At 42.6% G+C, this 22250-nt stretch overlaps 1 protein-coding gene across 2 annotated transcripts; it reads right to left on the reverse strand.

The window, feature by feature from the left end:
- Positions 1–703: 703 nt before the first annotated feature.
- On the reverse strand, positions 704–21951 carry LOC101484117 (guanine nucleotide-binding protein subunit beta-4). 2 transcript variants are annotated; one of them, XM_004570239.3, is made up of 10 exons: positions 21811–21951; positions 12200–12374; positions 11874–11912; positions 11418–11524; positions 8226–8289; positions 7715–7877; positions 6868–6934; positions 6439–6640; positions 5595–5811; positions 704–5066 (listed from the first exon to the last, which is right to left on the reverse strand). In XM_004570239.3, exons 2-10 carry the CDS (start codon positions 12254–12256, stop codon positions 4960–4962), a joined length of 1023 nt encoding a protein of 340 aa, XP_004570296.1. In that variant the 5' UTR covers positions 12257–12374; positions 21811–21951; the 3' UTR covers positions 704–4959. The 2 variants fall into 2 exon arrangements, with proteins under 2 accessions (XP_004570296.1, XP_004570295.1); XM_004570238.4 differs by lacking the exon at positions 21811–21951 and adding an exon at positions 16607–16832.
- Positions 21952–22250: the final 299 nt, after the last annotated feature.

Here is a 22250-nt window from a genome sequence, read left to right on the forward strand (position 1 = left end):
TCCTCCACTGATAGTGATGTAGTTGCTGCACCCGAGGTTTATGTAGGAGCATAACCAGAAAACAGCCAGTTTAGTGGAGTCCGCTGTTGTACTGAGACACTGCAGACATGTTGCACAGAGTGACTCGGATATGCTTTGGCAATCGGCCGCATTTGGGAATTAGCAAATATTTGCAAGCCTTAGCAAATCTGAGAGTGAATGCAGTGCGGTTATTAGGATACACATTGCTTCCAACCAGCAATTTGGTTACCACAACTACTTGTAATCTGTCACTGAATTAGGAGGCTGGTTTGGTGTGACTAGAGCCATAAAAGCAAAACAAAAAACAGCTTGGCATAGGAACTGTGCAGGATTTCGTTTTTCTTTTAAGGACGGAGGTTCTCCGAGTATGTTTGCAGTTCCCTAAGAATACAGACTCATTTTATATTAGTGGTTTATAGCTTGATGACTTGATTCACTTGTTAGCAAGACATTTGCTACGAGTCTCCACAGCAACTCCTGACGAAGGCACCTGCGCGTTGTTTTAACTTCTAAGTAAATAACGATCAAATGACTCGTATGTGCTTTACATAATAGTTAAAAAGAGCATTTTGAGCTCAAACTACCTCACTGACTGACTTTGTGTGTAGATGTTTCACAGTTATATGGGCGGGAAAGTTTGCGTGAGTGTGCGCTGTGTATTTGTTTGCAAAGACCATCCATGTTTTCTTGGTTAAAAGCTTTTTATTGGTTACAATAATTCATGGCAACATATCAGTATCACCACGCCACTGTACAAATACAAAAAAAAAAAAAAGGTCTGGTGTGAAAAAAAGACTATAAAAATTATTCCATAACAAGTGATTATAATTTCACACAATAGCACTGTAAGAGAATTATCATGGCACCAAGTCCCTGGTCTTTACTGGCTTAAAACATAATAAATAAAAATCAAACGAAGGAAGTTTCAGAACAGTAAGTCAAAGTAGATTTGAAGGGCAGTGCATTTTCTTGTGACCATGCGGTGGCGGCGGTGGTCCTGTAATGCTAATGGGGAATACTTTTTTCCTCCGATGAGTGACTTTCAGAAACAACTTTTCCATTTTCTGATGAACTTGCACGGCCTTTGCCAAAAATACTGCGAACGCGTGCAGCAATGACGTTTGCAAGCCTGCTCTGAGGTTCAACATCTGCACTGCATGCGCCAAAGCTGCTGAAAAACAACAGCGTGCAGTCAAGTCTACTTCAATAATGAACACACTGCGGTTTTTGGTACTTTTGGACTCTAAAAGTATCAAATAAGGACATCACGTAGGGCTGCGGGGATGGAAAAGACTTCAGGTAAATACAACAGTTAGATGAAGTCAAGCACCTGTATTTGTTTTTTTTTTTGACTGAAGAATTTCCTGCTCTACTTGCATGAGCGAACGGCACAGGCACATAAAAGGATTACTGTTCCCGGGTTCCAGCTGCTAATAGTGCTGAATTACAGAGCGACACGATGGTTGTCTGCTAAGTCACTGTCAGTAATGCAGACAACACCCCCCCCCCCCCCCACACACACACACACACACACACACTCCCTTCCTTTTAAGCTGTTAAGGGCTGAGGTGTTTTTTTTTTCACAGCTAATGTTGGCAAATGAAAGTGAAAAAACTAAAGGAACAGCTCAACATTGTGGGGAAGGTGTCTACTCACTTCCTGGCACAGGGACTCGCACGCTAAGATGGCAGAGATGGATCCTATTTATTCTTTAAAAGCGCCGAAAGGAAGGCAAAATCTCACAACAATATTTAGAGGCTGCATATTTCTGTACAGTCATCGTTTGCCTCTCTAGGAAACCCTGCCTTTCATTATTCTTCATTGTGTGGATCTCAGAATAAAGCGCTATGGCTGAATGCAGCTCAGGTAGTATGAATACGAGTCCATTTAATCTTGAAGTTGTTTCTGTTTTTACAGGAAAAATGTTGAGAAAAGTGTTTTTCCTCATTAAGAGAAGCACTTTTAATTGTGACAAAGGCCGTTATGAAGCTGAACACAAACACGCAGCATCTAGTTACTGTCAGGCATCACAGACAATGCACCTCTACCAGTTTACAGACTCAGCTGCTCAGAGTCACACTAGATTAATAAATAAAGTCTAATTTGTACATTTTGGTCACGTTATGCTAATGACACACGAGTGTCAAGTAATTAACCCACGATCGTGCAGTTTGAAGGCCACACTCTTATCACAAACACCAGGATGGAGGCTTTGGATGTTCCTGGTGATGAATTGGCTGTTTAACCCTGATGCATCACGTCTGATATGTGTGGTTTTGTGAGTTTGAGACTTGCACATCGTTACTGTGAATTTTTCCCAGTGAAAGAAATGTCTCAATACATTTTTAAGCAATAAATTGGAAAAACAAACCCATTCATGTATTATGTTGTCTGGTTTCTGTGACAGTCTGAATATTAGTTTGTATTTACAGTGGCATCCAGTGACATTTTAATTAACTTTAATATTCTGATACGACTGCAAGAAAGCACATTTCCTAAAATTTCATACTGCTTCTTTAAATTCAAGCTGAGGACCCGTGAACACCTTATGTCCACCGACCTGAATAGAAAAATGAGCTCTGTCAGCACTCTGGGAAAACTCATCGTCCTCTCCTCATCATCACCGTCACATGTAAGCAGCCGCCCTGTTTGATCATCAAACACCAGACTGGATTTAAAATCAGACGCTGAGGTGACTTTTGATTTGAAGGAGGAAGAGGAGGAGGCTGCCACTGGAGTACAGTGAGCTAACGTGTAGTTTTCAGTTCACAGCTCAAGGTCTGTGGGTAACTTTGGCACCAGTCTAACACTTGGATCTATACGTTATCCACAAACGTCATCAGATTACACCCCACACACACCTCACAAAGATATTCTCAGGTTCAAAAACTAGAACTGCTTTTTAACATTTGCTGAAAAAGGACTTTCATGATGCAAAGCTGTGACGAAGCAGCGGGTCAGTAGACTGACACGGGGGCAAACGGGCATCTCACACATACTACAAACTGATCTGCAGTAGTAATATTAGAAAGCAGAGTTGTATAAAAGGTGCTGCTGAGCACTCGTTCTAAGCCGTCTGTGGTGTTGCGGTGGGTTTTCTGCAGGCACGCCTTCGTTTTGTAGTGTTCTACGGGGAAAACGTTCTTATTGATCAGCGCCTAAACAGGAAGCGTGAGAGAAAAACATTACGGTAGCTGAAGCTAGTTTAACCTCCGATTATGAATGATATCGTAAGGCAGAATGGAGACACGATAGCTCCACATCCACAGGTGCACCAACCCTCGTTATCCAGCCGTGCGGCTCAATGTTTACATCTATAAATAGGCACCTGAGACAGCTGATGGATAGGTCCAACTCACACACGTCACATGTGTGAGTGTTTAAAGCCTTTTAAGGAGCTGAGAATAATGGAAGATGCACGATAAGAAAATACTTAAATCAGAATTACCACGTCTATGTGTAAATAAGTCACGTGTGCTCGACGGTTTAACATTTGTACTACAGTTCATGAGTGCTTTTCTAGCTCTCTACTAAGTGTACATTTCACTTGCCATATGTAACAGTTCATAATGTTTCTGTTGAAAACAGTGAAAGTGTTAAACCCTTAAAAATGTGTAGTTTTGTTTTTTCTTCTTGTTACAGGCCTGTGGTGGCACTGCTGTGACTTTGGGAGTGGCTGCCATGGTTCCAGTCACACACCTTGTTAATGACAAACAACCCATCCTTCATTGAAAAGAAACGTCACGGTGAGCTGTGGAAGTCATCCCTCCTTCTGATGGACTCACTAATGTCCTTGGCGGTCCTGACATGAAGCTCCTCCTTTAAAAGGCCGCTCGGGGATAAGGTGTCCACTTGCAGCGCAAGGACACCGGCGTCATTTGAAGGGCGGTGCGTGATCTCAGATTGCGTAGGCCGCACGAAACAGGGATGCAACGACCTCCTTCAATCCTATCATTGCGACCGAAGCGGCCCCCTGAGCATCCACAGTCTACTCAAGCAGGGCCTCGGATAAAATAAAGTTTTCTATCTGAGTCTACAATTCACCAGTTTCTACGTTGGGGTTAAAGCTGGATCCAGACTTAAACCACAGCACTCCAATCACTTCCTTCCAAAATAAAAGACTGGTGGGAACGCTGGGATTCAGGCTTTTTTTGTTGGTTTTTGTTCTTTTTTTAAAAAGAGAGCGATCACAGCCATCATTGACATGAATGCAACATTTACAGGTACAGGGTGCATGAATGATGTCACCACCTGTAACCATGACACAGAGATACAGGTGAATAAGGTGAGTTTGATTTTTGGTTTAGGTGTCAGATCCTGTTTTCCTGCACGATGAATCGGTGCCACTAAATCAACGGGAAAATTTGGAAACATTACACTGCTTTGTATCCGTTTAAACTCCCACACGATTTGGCATCTTGTTGCATTACATGAGTATGTCCATTCAAAATAAAATACAATATCAAAAATGATATTTATAAAAAAAAAAAAAAAACAACTCAAGGGCTGGAAATAATCTAAAAAAATATATACATACACATTATATATGCATATATGATGCATATATACACACACAATGCTATACATATATATGTATATACTGTCTTTATATATAAATGTACATGTTAGACACCGATGCTAATCATGTTGTTAGTCATGGTAACACATACCTTTGGAAAATTATTCGTGTGAGGACCAAATCTTCTTTTCTGTAACATTTTTCCTGGACGCTCTGACTTCTGCTGCTGAGCAACAGCTCGGTGAACAAAACTAAACATCTGGTGCTTTCTCACAGGTCACCAGCAGAGATGATAACTGGGGGCTGAGTTAAGGAGAGTCAGCTAACACAGTGTGTGCACCCGCCCAGTGATGAGTTGGGATATGCCGGGTGGGGTTGTGGAGGGAGGAGGGGGTAGTTTTTGAGTATGACAGGCTCGTTTAATTCCAGATCCGGAGGAAACTGTCCCAGGAGCCGGTGGCCACAGCCATGCCGTCGCCCGTCACTCCTAAGCAGCTCACTCTGTTGTCGTGGCCCGCTAACACACCTGGAGGGTGAAAAACAAACCACAGTCACAGGTAGGGTCAAAACAAACCTCCATCCCACTGAGAATCGAGACTGCAGGTCAGCAGTGACTTTAAAACATCAGCTGTATAAGTGATGCAGGCCTTCATGATGTCTGTATTTATCAGCTCGTGTTTTACATCCGTTATCTCGTCGAAAACAAAAGTCCACTGGTTTCGCTGGTTTGAATTTAAATAAACACACTTCAGAAGAGTTGAATTCAGTTTGCGTGCATTTCCCTCACTTCATCTGAGTCCTTCAACTCTAAATAATACCACAACCTTAATGGGACCAGTCGGACCCTGCTGTTGAACAATAAGAAATCTGAAATGCTGTATTTGCACAAGCAGCAAGGTTCACTGACGTGCACGTCATTAGCTGACAGACGCCACCGATCGTTAAAAAGTCACATGGGCGTCTTCATGAACACAAACTGTTTACAGGAGCTGAATAAGTTCTTGACATTTGTCAGTAGTAGAGAACCCACAATCAGAGTTCAGGTGTGACTCACCTGCACGCTCGCCCTTCAGCGTGTCCCAGACGTTGCAGTTGAAGTCATCATAGCCGGCCAGGAGCAGGCGGCCGCTCTTGGAGAACGCCACGGAGGTGATGCCACAGATAATGTTGTCGTGGCTGTACGTCATCAGCTCCTGGTCTGCACGCAGATCAAACAGCCTGCAGGTGGCGTCATCAGAGCCCGTCCCAAAGGCATTCCCATTGGGGAAAAACTGTCGGGGGGGGACATGGATCGCGCAGATAAGTGATGAATTGTACGTTTTCAGGGTTTTGTCTCTAAGGAAGTCGTTTCTATGACGATGCCTGTTTTACACTGCCAGGAAAAGATTATAATACAGGAAGCATGACAACCAACACACTGATGATTATTGTTGTCAAACACTGACGTCACTGCTCCTCCACAGGAAGGTGCTCAGCTTCAGTCTGTCACTCGCTCTGCTTTCATCATGCTGACATAAAGGCCGTGAACTTTAACCAGGCTTCACGTCGTCTTCAGGTTTTTAAAATGAGCCTTTTTCATTTGACTAAATGATAACTTTATTAATACATTTCAGTCAGACTTCACCCTCCACCCTCTTTGGCTGGGTGCTCTTCCTGCTCAACATTTGCTCCAGTATTATCCCGGTTCTCTGTCAGGCTATGGTGACAGCCGTTTGTTTGGAATAAACACAGGATCAGCCCACAATTTTCCTAGAAGTCTGCTACGCGGAAGCGCTCATAAAAAAGATAAACACCAGGTCACATTTACTTCTAAAATGCTGAGACATAATCAATCTGCAATAGTCTTTGTGATCGCCGACGCTCCCACGTCTCCTTGCGATTAAATCTCGGGTACTCACGCTGACGGCATTGATGTCAGACACGTGGCCGGTGAACGACTGCCTGCACATGCCGTCGCGGATGTCCCACAGCTTGGAAGTGGCGTCGCAGGCTCCCGACACAAAGGTCTTGTAGTCCGGGCTCAAAGACAAGCTCATCACATCGCCTGTATGGCCAGAGAAGCTTGTAGTTTGCTGGCCCGTCTCTATGTCCCACAATGCACTGCAACAAGGAAGCAGGAAAGACATATGAATTCTTTATGAAAAATATGCTTTATTAGACTTTCTCATTCATGGATCGTATTGCAATATCATCGCAGTGATCAAAGGCTCTGCACGCAGCTTTACAAACCTCCTGTGATGACAACATGCACGTTACGCAGCTCGTAAGAGCGTCCGCAGTCTACTGCGAAACATCACTGGAATATTTGAATGGTTTAAACTGCTCACCAGGTGGTGTCTCCAGAGCTGGTGAGTATCTGGTTATCATCCAAGAAACGGCAGCAGGACAAATAACCTGGAGGCAAACAGAAGGTTCCAGATGAGACGAGGACTCCTGTGTGCTCCCCACTCACACTGTGTACTTCCTCTCTCCTACTGTCAGCTCTTCCACATGTTTCACACTGGCTGTGCTTCCTAATGCAACCCTAAAGGGATTAATGTCTCCTCCTGAAATCAAACTGGGGAGGTGTGAGCCACTACACTGTAGAAAAGCCCTTATGGCCCCCGTCAGCCAGGACATGCAGGATCTACAGCTACAGTACAGAAGTCAGATTGGATTCAAATGTTTAATATGAAAACAGAATAAATAAATATAAGGGTCGCTGGTCTCTCCCTCCCCCAGACTCACCTGTCTAATCTTTACTATCCGATAAAAGCAACAAATAATAAAAAAGAAAGAAATATGAAAGATCTTATTGAGGGTCTGTGAATTATGACAGAGTATCAGGGCCACATTAAGAAAAATATTATTCATTCTGAGAATAAAGTTGAAATGTGAAGATTGATGAATCAAACGACTCCACGCCAGCCTCTAAACCGGCTCATGTAGATGAGTTAGTGAGACGACTCAAACGTTTCGGATCAGTTCTGGTTTTCCTTCTGATCGCTGCAGCTTTCTGCAGAGCTCCCCAACATCCTCACACTTATCCCCACCCTGTGTTTACGAGCTAAAACACAAACGATGACTTTCTGAGACTCTGACGGACAGTTTCACTAACTTTTCCCCTTCATGTGGCTCTAGTGCTCGTTTGTAATTAACCGTCTGTATTTGTTTCTTGGCTGAGCGTGTGCTTACCCGTGTGTCCAGGTAGCTCTCTGGTGACGCGCACGTTGCCTTCGCGGGTCTTCAGGCTGTATATGGAGCAGATGTTGTCCAAACCTCCACAGGCCACGTAGTTTCCAGAAGGGGCGTAGGCGCATGTCATCACCCATGAAGAGCGCAGAGGGATGGCGTGCATCTGATTAAAAGGAAAGTGATTTCGTTATTAAATACAGTAAAAGCGCTTCATGTGGCGCCTTAGTTTGACTAAAAGCTTCAAGGCTGAGTTCAACTGATGAAAATTAGATCAAAACATTATTTTCACTTATAGGAACTTAAGTAAAAAGGAAATGAAAGGATGGATTCTTCTATTTCTTCATCTGGTGCTGTTGCAAACAAAATAAAATAAAGAAAGTAGAAGCCATAATTAACTGATGCATACGTGAGAGATGAGGGTCTGAAATCACTATTTTACGTTGCACTGGGTTGGATCTTAATGCAGGTGCAGTTGTAGATGTTACAAAAATCACAACAAAAATAATCAAACCTTATTTGTTGTGTAGCTGTCCCAGATGATTAGCTTCCCATCTTGTGATGCACTGACAAGTAACCTAAAAACGAGGTGAGAAGAGCAGCGTGACTCTGAGCTCGTGGTGAAAAGCCTACACGAGCTAAGCTGCATGCACCCAGTTTCATTAAAAGCAATGAGAGCCAGCCTTGCAAGTTACTGCGCTGCACTGTCAGCCTGGTTACAACGCTCTCACTTCTTCTCCCGCTGGAAGCCTCTTCGTCCCAGGTAATGTCCCACTCTGTGGAATATTTATTACCCCAGTTACATAAAAGTCTACTGTCGGGTGGGAAAGCGCTAGAAAGAAGCAGAGGTGGGGCGGCTAAATGTATCGGCAGCAAAAATAGCCCCGAGAAAAGGTGGAGTCAGAGATGGGTACGATAGGGCGAGATCTACAGATGGTGCAGATGCACAAACAGCTGGAACCCCTCCCTCCTATCCTGACTGGGTGTTTCCATCTCTCCGGGGACAGGAAGTAGCTTGTTGGTGCTGCGGTACAAATCAAGAGGAGAGCTATCATGCTCAAATGTCAGTAGCTGTATACAAAACAAACAGTGGCCACCTGCAGGGTCACCTGGAGGGTGCGAGGCACACCCAGGCACACATTCACACCTACACACCAACGAGGACACACCTGTGCATCTGAGCAGAACCTTCTAATGAAACTGCATCTTATGTTAATAAAAACTACTAACTACAAAAACAGAGACACTTATTAATCTGTATCTACCAACGTATTGCCTAAGGATTAGTGATGTGCATGCACACTCATGGTGACATTAACTGCTCCGTCTCAGTGCTCATAACTGCAGCAAACCGTTAAAAAGGCAGTTTGTAAGCTTGAATTCATCGAGCACTCAGTGCATGTAGCGACAGCTGAAGATTTCCTCACTGGTAAAATTTGAAATATATTAATTATTTTTAAAAATGTTCTGATTTTAGGAACTTACAAACTGCATCCTTAAGAAGATTATTAAATAAGCTGTGGTAGCTGCGATTACTATTGTGCTCACAGTAAAACGGTGCTCGTCCCATGTATGGTGGTATTAGTCATATTAATAGACAGGTAGCAGTAAAAACATGAACAGCAGTAGTGGTAGTAGTTTAGCCCCACACCTGGGACTGTCGTCACTGCACCAGTGCATTGCATTGGAAGACAGACACAAAGAAAGAGAGTGACACACACACACAAAGATACAATTTTTAACAGCAATAAATACGAGAGGTTGTGAACCTCACGACTGTAAATTCATTTTTGCTGTGCAGCACACTTTCACCTGGAGCTTGTGTTGGTCTACAAACTGTTAATAAATGTTGTATAAATGAAGCATCAACAGAGATTAACCCAGGATGTGACTGAGGATTTATGGTTATGACTGCTTTCTAAAGGTGTGTTCATATTTGATTTCAATAAAAAGCAGACCATCAGCCCCACAGGCAGACTCCATGTAGTCTGACCACGGTCATTCTGTTACTGACCAACCAGAACTCAAATTCAGTGCCAGCACTGCCAGCTAGAGACAAAGCAGATCAACTACTGCCAATTCAGAAAAGATGCCATCAGGCGAAGCAGCATCTCAGTGAATACAAGTCCAACATTCACTGCTCTGGACTCCTCCAGCAGAAAACAGCTGAGTGATTAATGTACGAATGCTCCAATACAACAAAAACCAAAGCCGTAGTAAGTAGAGATGGACCGATCCGATATTAAGTATCGGTATCGGTCCGATACTGACCTAAATTACTGGATCGGATATCGGAGAAAAATAAAAAATGTAATCCGATCCATTAAATATCACGAAAGCACCTCACAAAACTTGCAACGTGCCGTAACTCACCTCAGAACGTTAGCACGTCGGAGCAGTATGCATCACGTTATAGAGCGGCTGTGGCATGCGGGACCTGTCGGTGGTCTGGATAGCATTTGGAGCTTCGCTAGCAACCCGGCATTTCATCTCCGACAAAGTTATCCCCGAGAGAAGTAAAGCAAGTGTGTAAGTCCATCTCTGAATGTAAAGCATTCCTGCGTTAAGCTTAACAAGCAATATATGGAGCGACTGCCTCTTCTTGCTGCTACTTCAATCATGAAACTGCTTAATGATCAGCTGATCGGCTTTTCTGTCGCGAGTCCATCTCTCTGGTTTGTTTTTGGCCCACTTTGCACCAGAAAGAGGAAACCAGCGGCTGAACAACAGCAGCACGTTTAAGCTTGATCAGCTGCTGTTAGAATTTATTTAATATTACTTTCTACTCCAGGATCTTTTTCTACGTAGCTGACGCTGGTAACTGTGCAGGGGCGGATCTAGCAAAGTTTAGCCAGGGGGGCCGATAGGGCATGAACAGGGAAAAGGGGGCACAAAGACATAATTTTCTTTCTTATTCTCATTTAAAATGTCTAGCTTTTAATAAATAATTATCTGACACCCAAAGTTTTAATTTGATGCAAAATGAATAGAAGTCCATTACTGTATATAGTAACTATTAAGTCTAATATATATACCCTAGTAAGCTATAGTACTTTTTCCTTTGGGAAGGTACCATCTGTGCAGTCTGCAATTTTGTTGAAGAAAGATGTTGAATCTATTTAATATTTCTTGTAAAATAATTGATTTCTGTGCATTTTTTTTTTCACACTGCATCAAATTAAGGTTGATTACGTCGATTAAGCATCATGAGGTGGAGCGTGAGGGGTGGTTCCCTATTTTTTATTTATTTATTTTTATTGTTGCTGGGAGTTGGAACCCTATTAGTTAGGTTGCTTAATATTTACGCTAAGTACTCTTTAAAATACCAGAATAGGGAGGATGGTGTAGGTTTAAGTTTATTAGATTGATCAGTATTGCTGAACTATGAAATATTTTTTTTTGCATACAGGTATAACAGAATAGCTTTAGTGTAGTTGTTGTTTTAAACTTGAGTATGAACTTATACAAAATGCAGCAAGATATTAAAAAACAGTTTTGTTGATTAAAAAACACTATATCGGATTCATATCGGTATCGGCAGATATCCAAATTTATGATATCGTATCGGACATAAAAAAGTGGTATCGTGCCATCTCTAGTAGTAAGCAGACGCTCAATGAAAGAGCAGAAAAAGAACATTGCTCGAGTGAATTTCACATCCTGGCTGCAGTTAATAATTCTGTTGTCTGTATAACCAGCACACTACCTGGAGTCACTCCCCCAGTGCATTGCATAGATCTTGGCCAGGTGGCCCCTGAGAGTGCGTCGCGTCCGCATCTGTATCCGGCCCACCGAGTCCAGACCAGCTGTGATCTGCCAAAACACAGGAAGAAGTGTCAGCGGTTACACTAGAAGGCTCACACACACTCATCAGTGGACACCAAAAACAGGCCATTATCTGTCGACGAGGCAGCGGGGCGAACGTTAGACGAGCTCACGCTGCTGCACGTCTGTGGGATATTTATATGGATCCAATGACAGCATGTGTAAATACTGACACACTGAGATCCCCGGTTTTTATTCTGATTTACATGAGATATAATTGATCAAATTTATGTAATTTTTCACACATTATTCACAAGTAACACGTGTGGCAAAAAGATCTACCAATGAACCGAATGGTAAATGCATTTATAGATATATAGTAACCTTAAACTCGTACCTGTGACAGAGTGGAGTCACTGCAGGCTTTTCTGGCATCCTGCAACGTAACAAAACGGGAAATGTTAGCGTATTCAACCACCACGTAGCAAACGGCTCATCAATGTGTTTAAACCTGCTGTGATTCACCGCCAGTCGCAGAGATGATCAAACAGCAATCACACAGACCGACTGATGTTTATTCAAGTGACGGTCTGACAAAAGTTACACACGTCACAGTGTCGCTGCATGCAGTGAACACACAGAGGCGCACGTGTGATGTATGCACACACACAAAAACAACAACAACAATATAAACAAAAAAGCACAAACAGCATGTCGTCGTACCCGAATCTGATTGCGTAGTTGCTCAGCTTCCTGTCGCAATTGTTCCAGCTCGCTCATTGTTTCGCTGATGGGCCACGCTCTGCTCCAAACACCGACTACGCTGGGAAAACACACGCATGCAAACTCACACGCACACACACACACACGCACTCACGCACACTTTACCAGCTGACGCCTGCAAGAAAGACAGAAGAAACACTTTTAGGTTGAAGGATGGGAAACAAACACAAGTATCCTGTTTGGGTTCACACCAAAGAAGAAGGTGCTGCAGAGGGTGGGGCCGGGCGGAGCTCCAAGGGTGGTCTGGCTCTTCAAACACCCTCCTCAGTCTGGTTCAAAAGGCCATCTGAGCCAGGCTCTGACCTTTACTGGCTCAATCAGCCTTTTGTGTTGCTGCATTGCACTGGCTGCTCCGCCCGCAGTCTGTGTTTTTGTGTTGAATGTGCTCTGTTGTGTACTGTGGGCAGATCTGGATTGTCTATTTGATAACATGTCCAAGTGGGGAAAGAAAGCATATATTTTTTAGTTTGTGTGTGAGTGTCTATCTAAATGTGTGTGTCAGGGTTAAGTGCGTCATCCCTTTGCAGATGCATGCGCACAAACATGCACGCGCACATGCCGGTTGCCACTTCCTTTACCTTGGGGAGTCTGAATGTGGGTCACAGAGCACTTACACACTCCTTGGAAATGTTTGGACAGCAACCCCCCCTCCACACGGCTCCAACATACCTCGCCCCACCCCCTGACTTTCCACTCTGTTTCACAGTCCAGAAGACAAACTCAGGGAGATTACATTTTTAGTCCCGTTTTCTAAAATTCAACAATTAAACCAAGTTCAGTCTTTCCTCTTCACAGGAAACAGTGCAGATGTAACGAGGAGGATGTTTGTGTTTCAGCTTCAGTTTTGCAGATGCTTTAAAGCCGTGGTACACGAGGTAATTCATGAGCACAATCGTGGAAAAAAAGGCAGGTAAACAACATAAGATAATGATAAGATAATGATAAGATGTTTATACAGTTCAGATGACTTTTATCTCGACATCACTTGAGCTGGTTTTGGCCCGTTTTTCCACTGCACTGACACAACAGAGACCTCGACTGCTCGTCGTGGCCTTGGCTCAGCCAACGGGGTCTTTGACAGGCACTGCAACGCTCTCAGCGCTTCTCCAGCTGACGCAACCCCCACTAAGAAGGGTCTGGGCGTCAGCTCTCCAGTGATGTGCACCCACGCTATCACTGCTTTGGATCCACTACCCTGTACCTCTCTGCCACGTCACCATGTGCCTCTCGTGGAGGACCATAACACCCAGTTTGACCTTCTCCACCTCCTGGTTATGCTGGGAGATGACGTGAGAAATAATTCAGCTTCATAATGCTGACAGACAGAAGGATATCCAACCAGAATAAAACTGCAAGCACTGATTTATGGGAGTGTCACATGAATGTTCATATTCCAGTAGTGATTATTATTCATTCAGCAGCTAAAACAGAACACATGAAAGTGCTGTCGTAAGCACAAAGACAGGCAAAACACACGCTCATACAACATTTACGTGTAGTGACTTACAGTTGTGAAACTCGGGTCGTTTATGTATGTGTGTATTTTTTCCCTCCACTTGTGTGATTTGAGTCATGCGTGCAGCCAGTGAGCTGGCCTACAAAGACCTAGATCATGGCCCAGGATCAGCCGCAACAAAAGCGGAGCTGTGTGTTGCAGCTGCCCATTGTTTAGTATGTGGTGCCAGTATAGCAGATAGGTCTGCTTGGCACCGCCGCCACATTTGGGGCCTCTGCGATAGGCCACGGGAGGCCACAATTGCTACTTCTCTGCACAACATCCAAGCACACAGCCCTCCGTGCATTCATTCATCTTGTTCAGCCTGGTGCTCCCAGTGGCCGACAGGACACCGCGGTGCCTAAACTGGGATAAAACATCTGCTGCCTGCTTCAAACTGTGGACATGTAAGACAGAAAGGCACTGGTGGAAATAATCACAAACGCTACATTTTATTTTGAAAACTGACCACAGGCATTTTCGGCTGCTCCCTTATTTCCCAAAGGATCAGGACAGCGGACAGATGTGCATCTTTGATCGTGCAAAGACTCCAGGCCTGGGCCCAGCACTAGCTGCTGATGCCCCGAGCCCGGGTGTGTCTCCTCCTGGTCTCATACCGCAGAGCTTTCACATTACAGGTGAATGTGTCACCTGGTAAATCACTGAGAATAATCTCAACAAACAGCTTAAGCATCACTCAGTGTTTGTGCACAAAATGTTTAGCTATAAAGCCAAAGTGACTTTTATCTAATAACTTCTCATTAACAGCAGCAATCAAATGTAAGGAGTAATGACTTAAGTACTGATCAATATAGTTCACAAAGTGTTTCACAAAGCATCAAATCATCAGGACAAAGAACATTTTAATTAAGACACGAGAAATCTGTAAAATAAATAAAAACTACAATATATTAAAATGACATTTAGATTTGTTACAGTAACAGAAAAAACACACATGGCCTCAAAGCCTGCAGTATAATAATCTTTTTTTTTTTTTAAACTCACTGTTTTTAGTTTCTTTGAATGTTAATTAATAGTTTAATAGTTTGACTATGATACTGGCTGCTGTTGCTGCTTTTATGACTTAATCAATACTGCGAACCTGTCTGTGTTTATCATGTGTGAGGAATACAAACGTTATCTGAACTGTATCCAACTCCAAGACACATAAGTTCACTGCTCGCTCACTAAACTCTACATCCGTGTCAGACTGTTCAGTGTCTGCTCCTGCAGACAGACAGACACAGTAGTTCATGTTAAGGCAGAACTACACCTAAGGACAGCATGGGAACTCCAAAGGCAAATCCTATGAGATCTGAATCAGAAAAATCCAACTGTGAGAACACACAGTGGTCTAGTTTGGTTAACAGAGCAGCAGCTTTAGGGGCACGGCAAAATAAAATGAGCAGGAGGTTTACCAACATCCAGGTGTGGACACACTTGGGCCTGCTGTGAGCACCTTATACCAGTGCTTACAGTAAGTTGTCCATATTATGACTTCTGAAATCATATCTTATACCTGTATACAGCACAAATCCTCTTATTATTAAAAAGAATGACTTACACCTTGTGATAAAATTTTAATTACTTGGAATCAATCAGTGCTCTAAACCAACGTTTTTCAGGCTCTTGTCTAGCGAGCACTCAAAGCACTTTATACAATATGCCTTGTTCACACAAGGTCTTTTTGCTTTGTCTAAGTGCTCTATCACCCTCAGATGAAGGCATCAATATCTGGGATCGAACCACCGAGCTTCCGATTACTAGATAAGATTGACTAGTATTAGATTTTTTGTTTGTTTGTCTTCAGCTGATGCCACGTGCTGGGTTATTTGTTAGAAAACACACCAAAAAGACAAAACGTGATTTGTAGTGAATGTGCACCTACTGAAATGAGTAGGAGGCAGCAGGGCAACTCCACAGGTGTGAACTTGTTCAGGTGACCTACAGACTATTCCAGACATCTAGAGAATGAAGCAAATATCTGAAAAATGTCCCGTATGGTGAGGCTTCCTGCAATAACTAGAGCACATATGAAACTGCACAGGAAATATGCGCCATGATTATGATTTCATTGCTTCCACACTTGTTCTGAAGTAGGTTAATGCTTAAATAAAATCCCCCCAAAGCGTCACACTGCTCTGGGTCAAAGCAGAGGCCCAAACCCGAGCATACTCAGTTTATAGTAGGACATGAACCTCTGCGAAACACCGAGCTGCGGACATTTGTGGTCATCCTTCCGATCATCTTATCGACCAATCAGCTAGCCGGTCTAGCTTTCCCCACATTTAAAAGCTTTTTGTTTAAACAGTGAAACACTTTACTATGCAAAGACCAAACGCAAAATGTATTCCATTTTTACAAACGTGTAAAGACACTGAATACATCCGTGACACACGGACCAAAGAGCAGGAGCCAAACGGCGCGGCACCAGTTGATGCTCAGAGGAAGGCTGTCATGTATATTTAGTAGAAAAGGAAAAGAAAATCTACGCAGCCACATATGAGAGAACCAGATGTATGAAATGGAAATATCTGAACTGCTGTCTGCCCAGTGAAGGGTTTTGCCCCTACAGTTCCGCCTGACAGTGTGTAAAAGGCCGCGTTTGGTGAGCAGAGAAATTTCAACAACGTAAAGCTTTTAGCTTAGAGAAAGAAAACAGCGCAGCCCGGGAACAGTTATTTCAACACTGCTGCCTGGAGCGAACCAGCTAACGGCGGTTTTTGCATATCAGCCGAGCTCAATGTAAAACAAACAAAAACAGCCGCGACCAGAGCAGGAAATAGCGTTTGTAAAAGAAAAATAAAAAAAAAACGCCACCAAAATATCAAGACTTGAGTGCACGTCCTCACCTGAAAACAGGCGGTTTGGGGCTCCGTCCGTCCTTCAGTCCGAGTCACACCGATCCGTTTTCACACGACAACCATGGCCACAGCTGTGAGGGAATCGCAAAGGGAGCCGTGCTAATTTTAAGCCCGTTTTAATCGGTTTAAATGGTCAGAAGCGAGCGCGACTCGTGTCGGATTTGACTAAAATTTTCACCAAGCAGGCTAATCACCACACCCATGAAAGTGGGAACATAGCAACAGCCTACGCTGAGGGGTGCCCGCTACATGACACATTCATATTCATGTTTCCTTGTTAATACAACAACTTGTAGTGTAACAATGTCGTACTAAATTAGTTATAATTACGTCAATAATCTCGAGGAATCATTAACAACACTTTAACTAGCTCTAAAAATATCTATAATGACTCGTACACCCTACGGGCGAAATGGTACCGTCTGGCAGCTCCCTCTACAAAAAGGAACCGAATGGGATACAGGAAACAAATATTAGACCTAAAAAGCCAGTCATTGTAGTGATTCAAACGACAGTCATCTAAGGTTTGCAAACTCCACCTTTGCCCTCTCATTCAAATACAAACTGAGTAAATAACGCAGACACTGCAGTAGAAGTGAAAGGTGAGGAGACTGCAGTGTTTTTAACAACTTCACGAATGTAGTCTGTCAACAGCAACAGTTGTGACCACATAGACTAGCGATGGCTGAGACGTGAAGGTACCTGCAGGTCTGCTGTAGAGCTTCGCACCGTGAAAGGCCAGACAAGAAATGAACCGATTAATCAAAATCAAAAATGAGTGGTAAGTGCAGCTCTAAAATGTGTATGACAAACATAGCTCGCTCTTCATCATCAAAGTAGCAGAAATATTTGTCTACTTTCTCTAGTCATCCTTTGGTTTCTTGACAGTTTAATGGATTTCGTTGCTTTACTATTCAGACAAATCTAATGAGTGAGTTAGAATTATAAATCTGTCTAAAACAAACTGAAATCCCTCAGGAGACAGCTGTGCCAAGTCTCACCCTGGCACACAGCAGTTGGCCTGCAGTGGGTTCATTGAAAACGATCTCTCTCCATTAGGACAGGATGAATATTTAATGGGGCCAATGAAAGGGAGCAGTGGGATAGGCTTTTCCATATCTCTGCACGAGCCATAATCAATGGAAAGGAGATGAAAGTTTTCCAGCGCCTGGTTTCCTTTCGGAGTTGCATGGGGGCAGATTAAGTCTAATTTAATTCATACACACAGCAGTAGTATGAGGATTAGGATTACCATGATAGCAGAGACATATGCCTTGGATGGTTTGCCATTAGTGCCAATGGGATTACATTTTCTTTATTTTACAGTGTTAATTTGCACAGCCTCGGAACAGGATATTATTCACAGTATGTTTTATTCATTAGCCTGTATTCATACATTAAAACCACACATTCTACAGCATTTAGCAAAATAGAAATTCGATCCGTAGGATGACACCTGCCAAAACCACAATCAATAATTTGCCCATTTGTTATAGAAAATACATCTTATCAGTCATAATAAAGATAATCAGAACATTTAAGTGGATTTAGTATTACTGTTTCATTTATAGCGTGCTTGTAAAGTTGTACTAACAAGTTTAAGCCAGCCGGTTTCACAGATGACATAATACTGGGTCACCCTTTAGCGTTTTGTCAGATCATGTCTGAAGTTATGCAAAAATAGACTCCTAATTGCACAAGGTAGAGCTAAATCATGCAGCCTGAACACCGCTACAGCTCAGCTCTAGTCATGTGCTACATTAGTCAACACTGAGTGCTGTCGTTTTTTTTGTTTTGTGTTTTTGTAGTGTTTTGGATCAGAGATTGGTTTTAAATGGAAGATAACTGCCTAAGAAGAAGTCAGCTTGTGTTCTCTCTGTATAGTGAGCAAAAAAGACTGAATTCATTAACCAGCTGAGAATCGCAGTCAGTGTGTCCAAAAGCACATCCTAGGCCAATCAGGTCCCTTGGTCCATTGCTTAGCAACCAGGAAGGAAGAAGCAGGGTTGGGTTGGGGGGAGCAAATTGACACTGTAAAAATAGAACATCAATAGCCTGGTGTGTGAAAAAAAGAAAGACACACATGTTGCCGAGGCTATAAATAGTTTCCTGGAGCCTGGAACAGGTATTGTGTACAGTAGCTTTGTCGTGTTGTTGTACATTTTTGCATTTATTCGAATTTAGCAACACAGCTCAAAGCATAGCAGTCATGCAAGTGAATAACATCATTTGAATTTTACGATGATTTTATGGCATAGGAGAAACAGCAAGAACTGACGTACCTGTATACTGCTGACTACAAGTCATCCCAAAACCATCAACAGGTCGGCACAATTTAGATTTTTCTGTTTGTCAGCGTGGATACAAAATTCTCAGCATGCTGTAATAATACATTTCAGCGTATTATCACTGACGTTTTTGGAAATCCATAAGGGGAGGGGGTTAGGGTTTGTTTTTCATTTTAGTTAATAAATAATAAATAATAATAATATAAAATCACCAGGATAATATCTGATCTTTCTGCCTCATATCATAAATCTGTGTGCATATTGTTCAGGGGAATTCCAGTGATCTTTTCTCATATTACACCACCTTTATATATGACATTTTTAAACTGGGTAATGCATGTGTCTTGTGTAGAACAGTGTGCTCAAAAATAGATCTATCATATCCAATTCAGTTTCACAGGACTGCTCAATAATGACCCCAAAACGTGGGGGATCCGATCGAGTGGAGATAACGGGACGTCAATCCCCCACCTCCTAAATGTTGGGTTTTTTTTAATCCCGATGTTTCGATTTTAGGCCACATGCCATCACACCCCCATGTAATACTTTCACAGTATCAGAGGCAATTAAAATGTGTAGCAACAGTAAAAGGCTTTATCGGGGCCGTCTTATCCACCAGACATCTCCCGGGGAGGCAGGCCGTTGTCAGGGTAACCCTCACAAATGGCAACTGACGTCAAAAAGGTAGGAGAAATACCAGGGAGAGCCAGAGCTGCTATGCATAATGGATTATTGAAAAAAAGGCCCTCTTGAAGAGTGCAAAGTGACTTAAAATATGCGTGCCTTGCTGAGCTCACCAGTCCTGTCTCACTCTGTGTGATGAGGGAAATAGATGTTGGCAAATTCTGGGTTTACTTGCAGACTGCCACAGCTTAGCCTTCATTGGCTCTTGTTAAATTATGTATTTTGAGTAAAAGCTTGATGGAGAACAATCTCTGCATTTGGACACATGATGGTCTATATCCTGTCCTGTGACCTCTGTGTCATTTGTCAAAGTGCTGTGCCACTCCTCATTCCGTTATGTTTTGCTTCCAAAGAGCCAGGCTGCTTTCTGGAGCAGTGGGTCCAGGCTTCCCGAAGGTCTTTCAAACTTTTTCTTTGGACATTGTCTGCTTTGGGTGCAATACGTGGTGCAAAAACATGGCATATCTCAGCATAGTGTGCAGTGCGTTATTAAAAAAAATGTAGGAGACTGGCCTACAAAAACTATCTACAGCAGAGGATCAGTATGCGAATCAAATCTAGGAAAGACCTGACACATGATGCATTTGAGAGATGCATCTTATGTTCAAGTCTCACAAATGGTCTCAGAGGAAAGGTGTCTGTCAAGAGCCATTCTTAAGGAAGGGAAACAGAGAGAGGTGAAGGCTGAGGTTTGCCAAATTACACAAGAACTGGACAGAAAATCAGTAACAACAGGCTTCTGGAGTGAATCCTAATTCGAAAGTTTATGTTCAAATTGTTGTCAATATTTACAGAAGAGGTGAGGAGACACTGTGTCTTCAGCTCTGCCATGGTTTTGACGCTTCGGGGGTCTTGGCAATTGATGTCATTATGAACTCATAAAAATAACATGAAGGGTTTAGGTTCTTGTCTAATCTCAGTGCTATTCCTGGGCCATGAGAGTGTCACACAGCAGCAGCTTGGCGAAGAACCCTTCTGTGATCATGCCTCGCGTGTTGTGCTGGGAATCACACTCTCCTCGATCAACGACTGTGAAGTCATGTACTGCTGCTGTCCACATTGGTAGAGCAAAACAGAAGTATGGACATGTAATACAGAAGTGACACTGTGTCCATTTTGGAGAAGATAATACATCTATATGCATAGATCTGTGCGATGCCATTATTATGACATCATTGACTTTCTCACATAGAATAAAATCAGGTTTAATTTTTTTTTTTTGCCCACGAAGCTTTATGTCTCCAGCACACAACATTAAATTACAAGAAGAAAAATTTAGAGCAAAAGTGTTTTTCTATAATGTGAATATCCATGTTAAAATCAAATAAATGTACTAGTGTCCAAAAATTTATCTATTTGTTGAAAAGCCGCATATTTTTTGATGCTATATTTTCACTGTGGGTTTCAAAAGTACACAATTTCCACATTTATTAATCAAACGACACCCTCAATTACATTAAGGAAGAGCAACCCTTAATCTTTTGATTTAGGGAGAAGCTGCGGAGGAAATGTGCAAACAGAAGAAGTGAGAGTGTTTCGGTCCAGGGGAATCCCAGACACTTCTGTAAACCAGGGGTGCAACAAGCAGCACAAAGCATGAACCAACATGCTATGAGTTTCCAAAGAAGTCGATCACACATCAGTATTGGGGGAGTGAGGAATAACCTTGGTGTGCTAATACCACCCTTTGCAGAGGCCGCCAAACAGCTTCAACCCTCCAACGCCACATGATCATTAATTTATTACCACGAGCACACTATTTCTTTCCCTTTTTTTTTGACTTGACATTTTGGTGCACCACAGATTTTTAACATGAGATAAGATCTACAGTTCACCTCTGCACTGCCTCAAAACCAACTTTATACCAGGTACAAAGTCTGAGTTCACAACCTCACTAAACACCACAGTCACCAGCGTTTCCTCTATTACACTGCAAACACCAAAAGGTGAGTTAAGTGCCAGAAAAATATCTGAGTTTTAGTAAGGTTTATACTGCAGACTTTAGCCTTGGAAACATAATTTTTCTATGTAAAAAAATATTTAAATATTATATTAAAACAGTAGGAATATTCTCATTTGTACTTAAATGTATACAGTATTCCTGAGTAAGTACATTTTCCCTGGTAAATATAGAGGTTACTGCGCCAATACATCATTGCTGTGAATCAAAAAGCTTGACATTAAAAAAAAAAAAAAAAAAAAAAATGAAAGCTTTTCTACCTTTTCCAGTGCAGATGAGGAGGGGAAGTGGCTGTTTCTGCATATGTCCTAAATGGCATGGATTATGAGTCGCACAGAGCGCCGTGGTTTCAGTTCTTCCTTTCAGCCGTGAGTGTAGATGCTGCCAGGAGGAGCAGCAAATGGAGAGCTAGAGGATGGAGAGCTACTGAGTGGGAGGGTGATGATATATGGGGGGGAGACAAAGGATAGCCGATGGAGTAATTTTTCTATTAAAGGGACAGAGTTGATTTCTTCAGTACTAGTTGAAGAAGGTAAATAAATAGAAATGAAAGAATAATCCCAGTTTTTTTTACTTTCCCACCAAAAAACTTGTTGCAGGTCCCTTGGCAGGTGGCCACACGTGTTTTCATACAGGGCTTCCTAGAAGAACAGCATAAACAAAATTGGCTCCAAAATACTCATCAACCTTTGACATGATT

Source organism: Maylandia zebra, linkage group LG23 (assembly GCF_041146795.1).
Source record: "Maylandia zebra isolate NMK-2024a linkage group LG23, Mzebra_GT3a, whole genome shotgun sequence".
Classification (NCBI taxonomy): domain Eukaryota; kingdom Metazoa; phylum Chordata; class Actinopteri; order Cichliformes; family Cichlidae; genus Maylandia; species Maylandia zebra.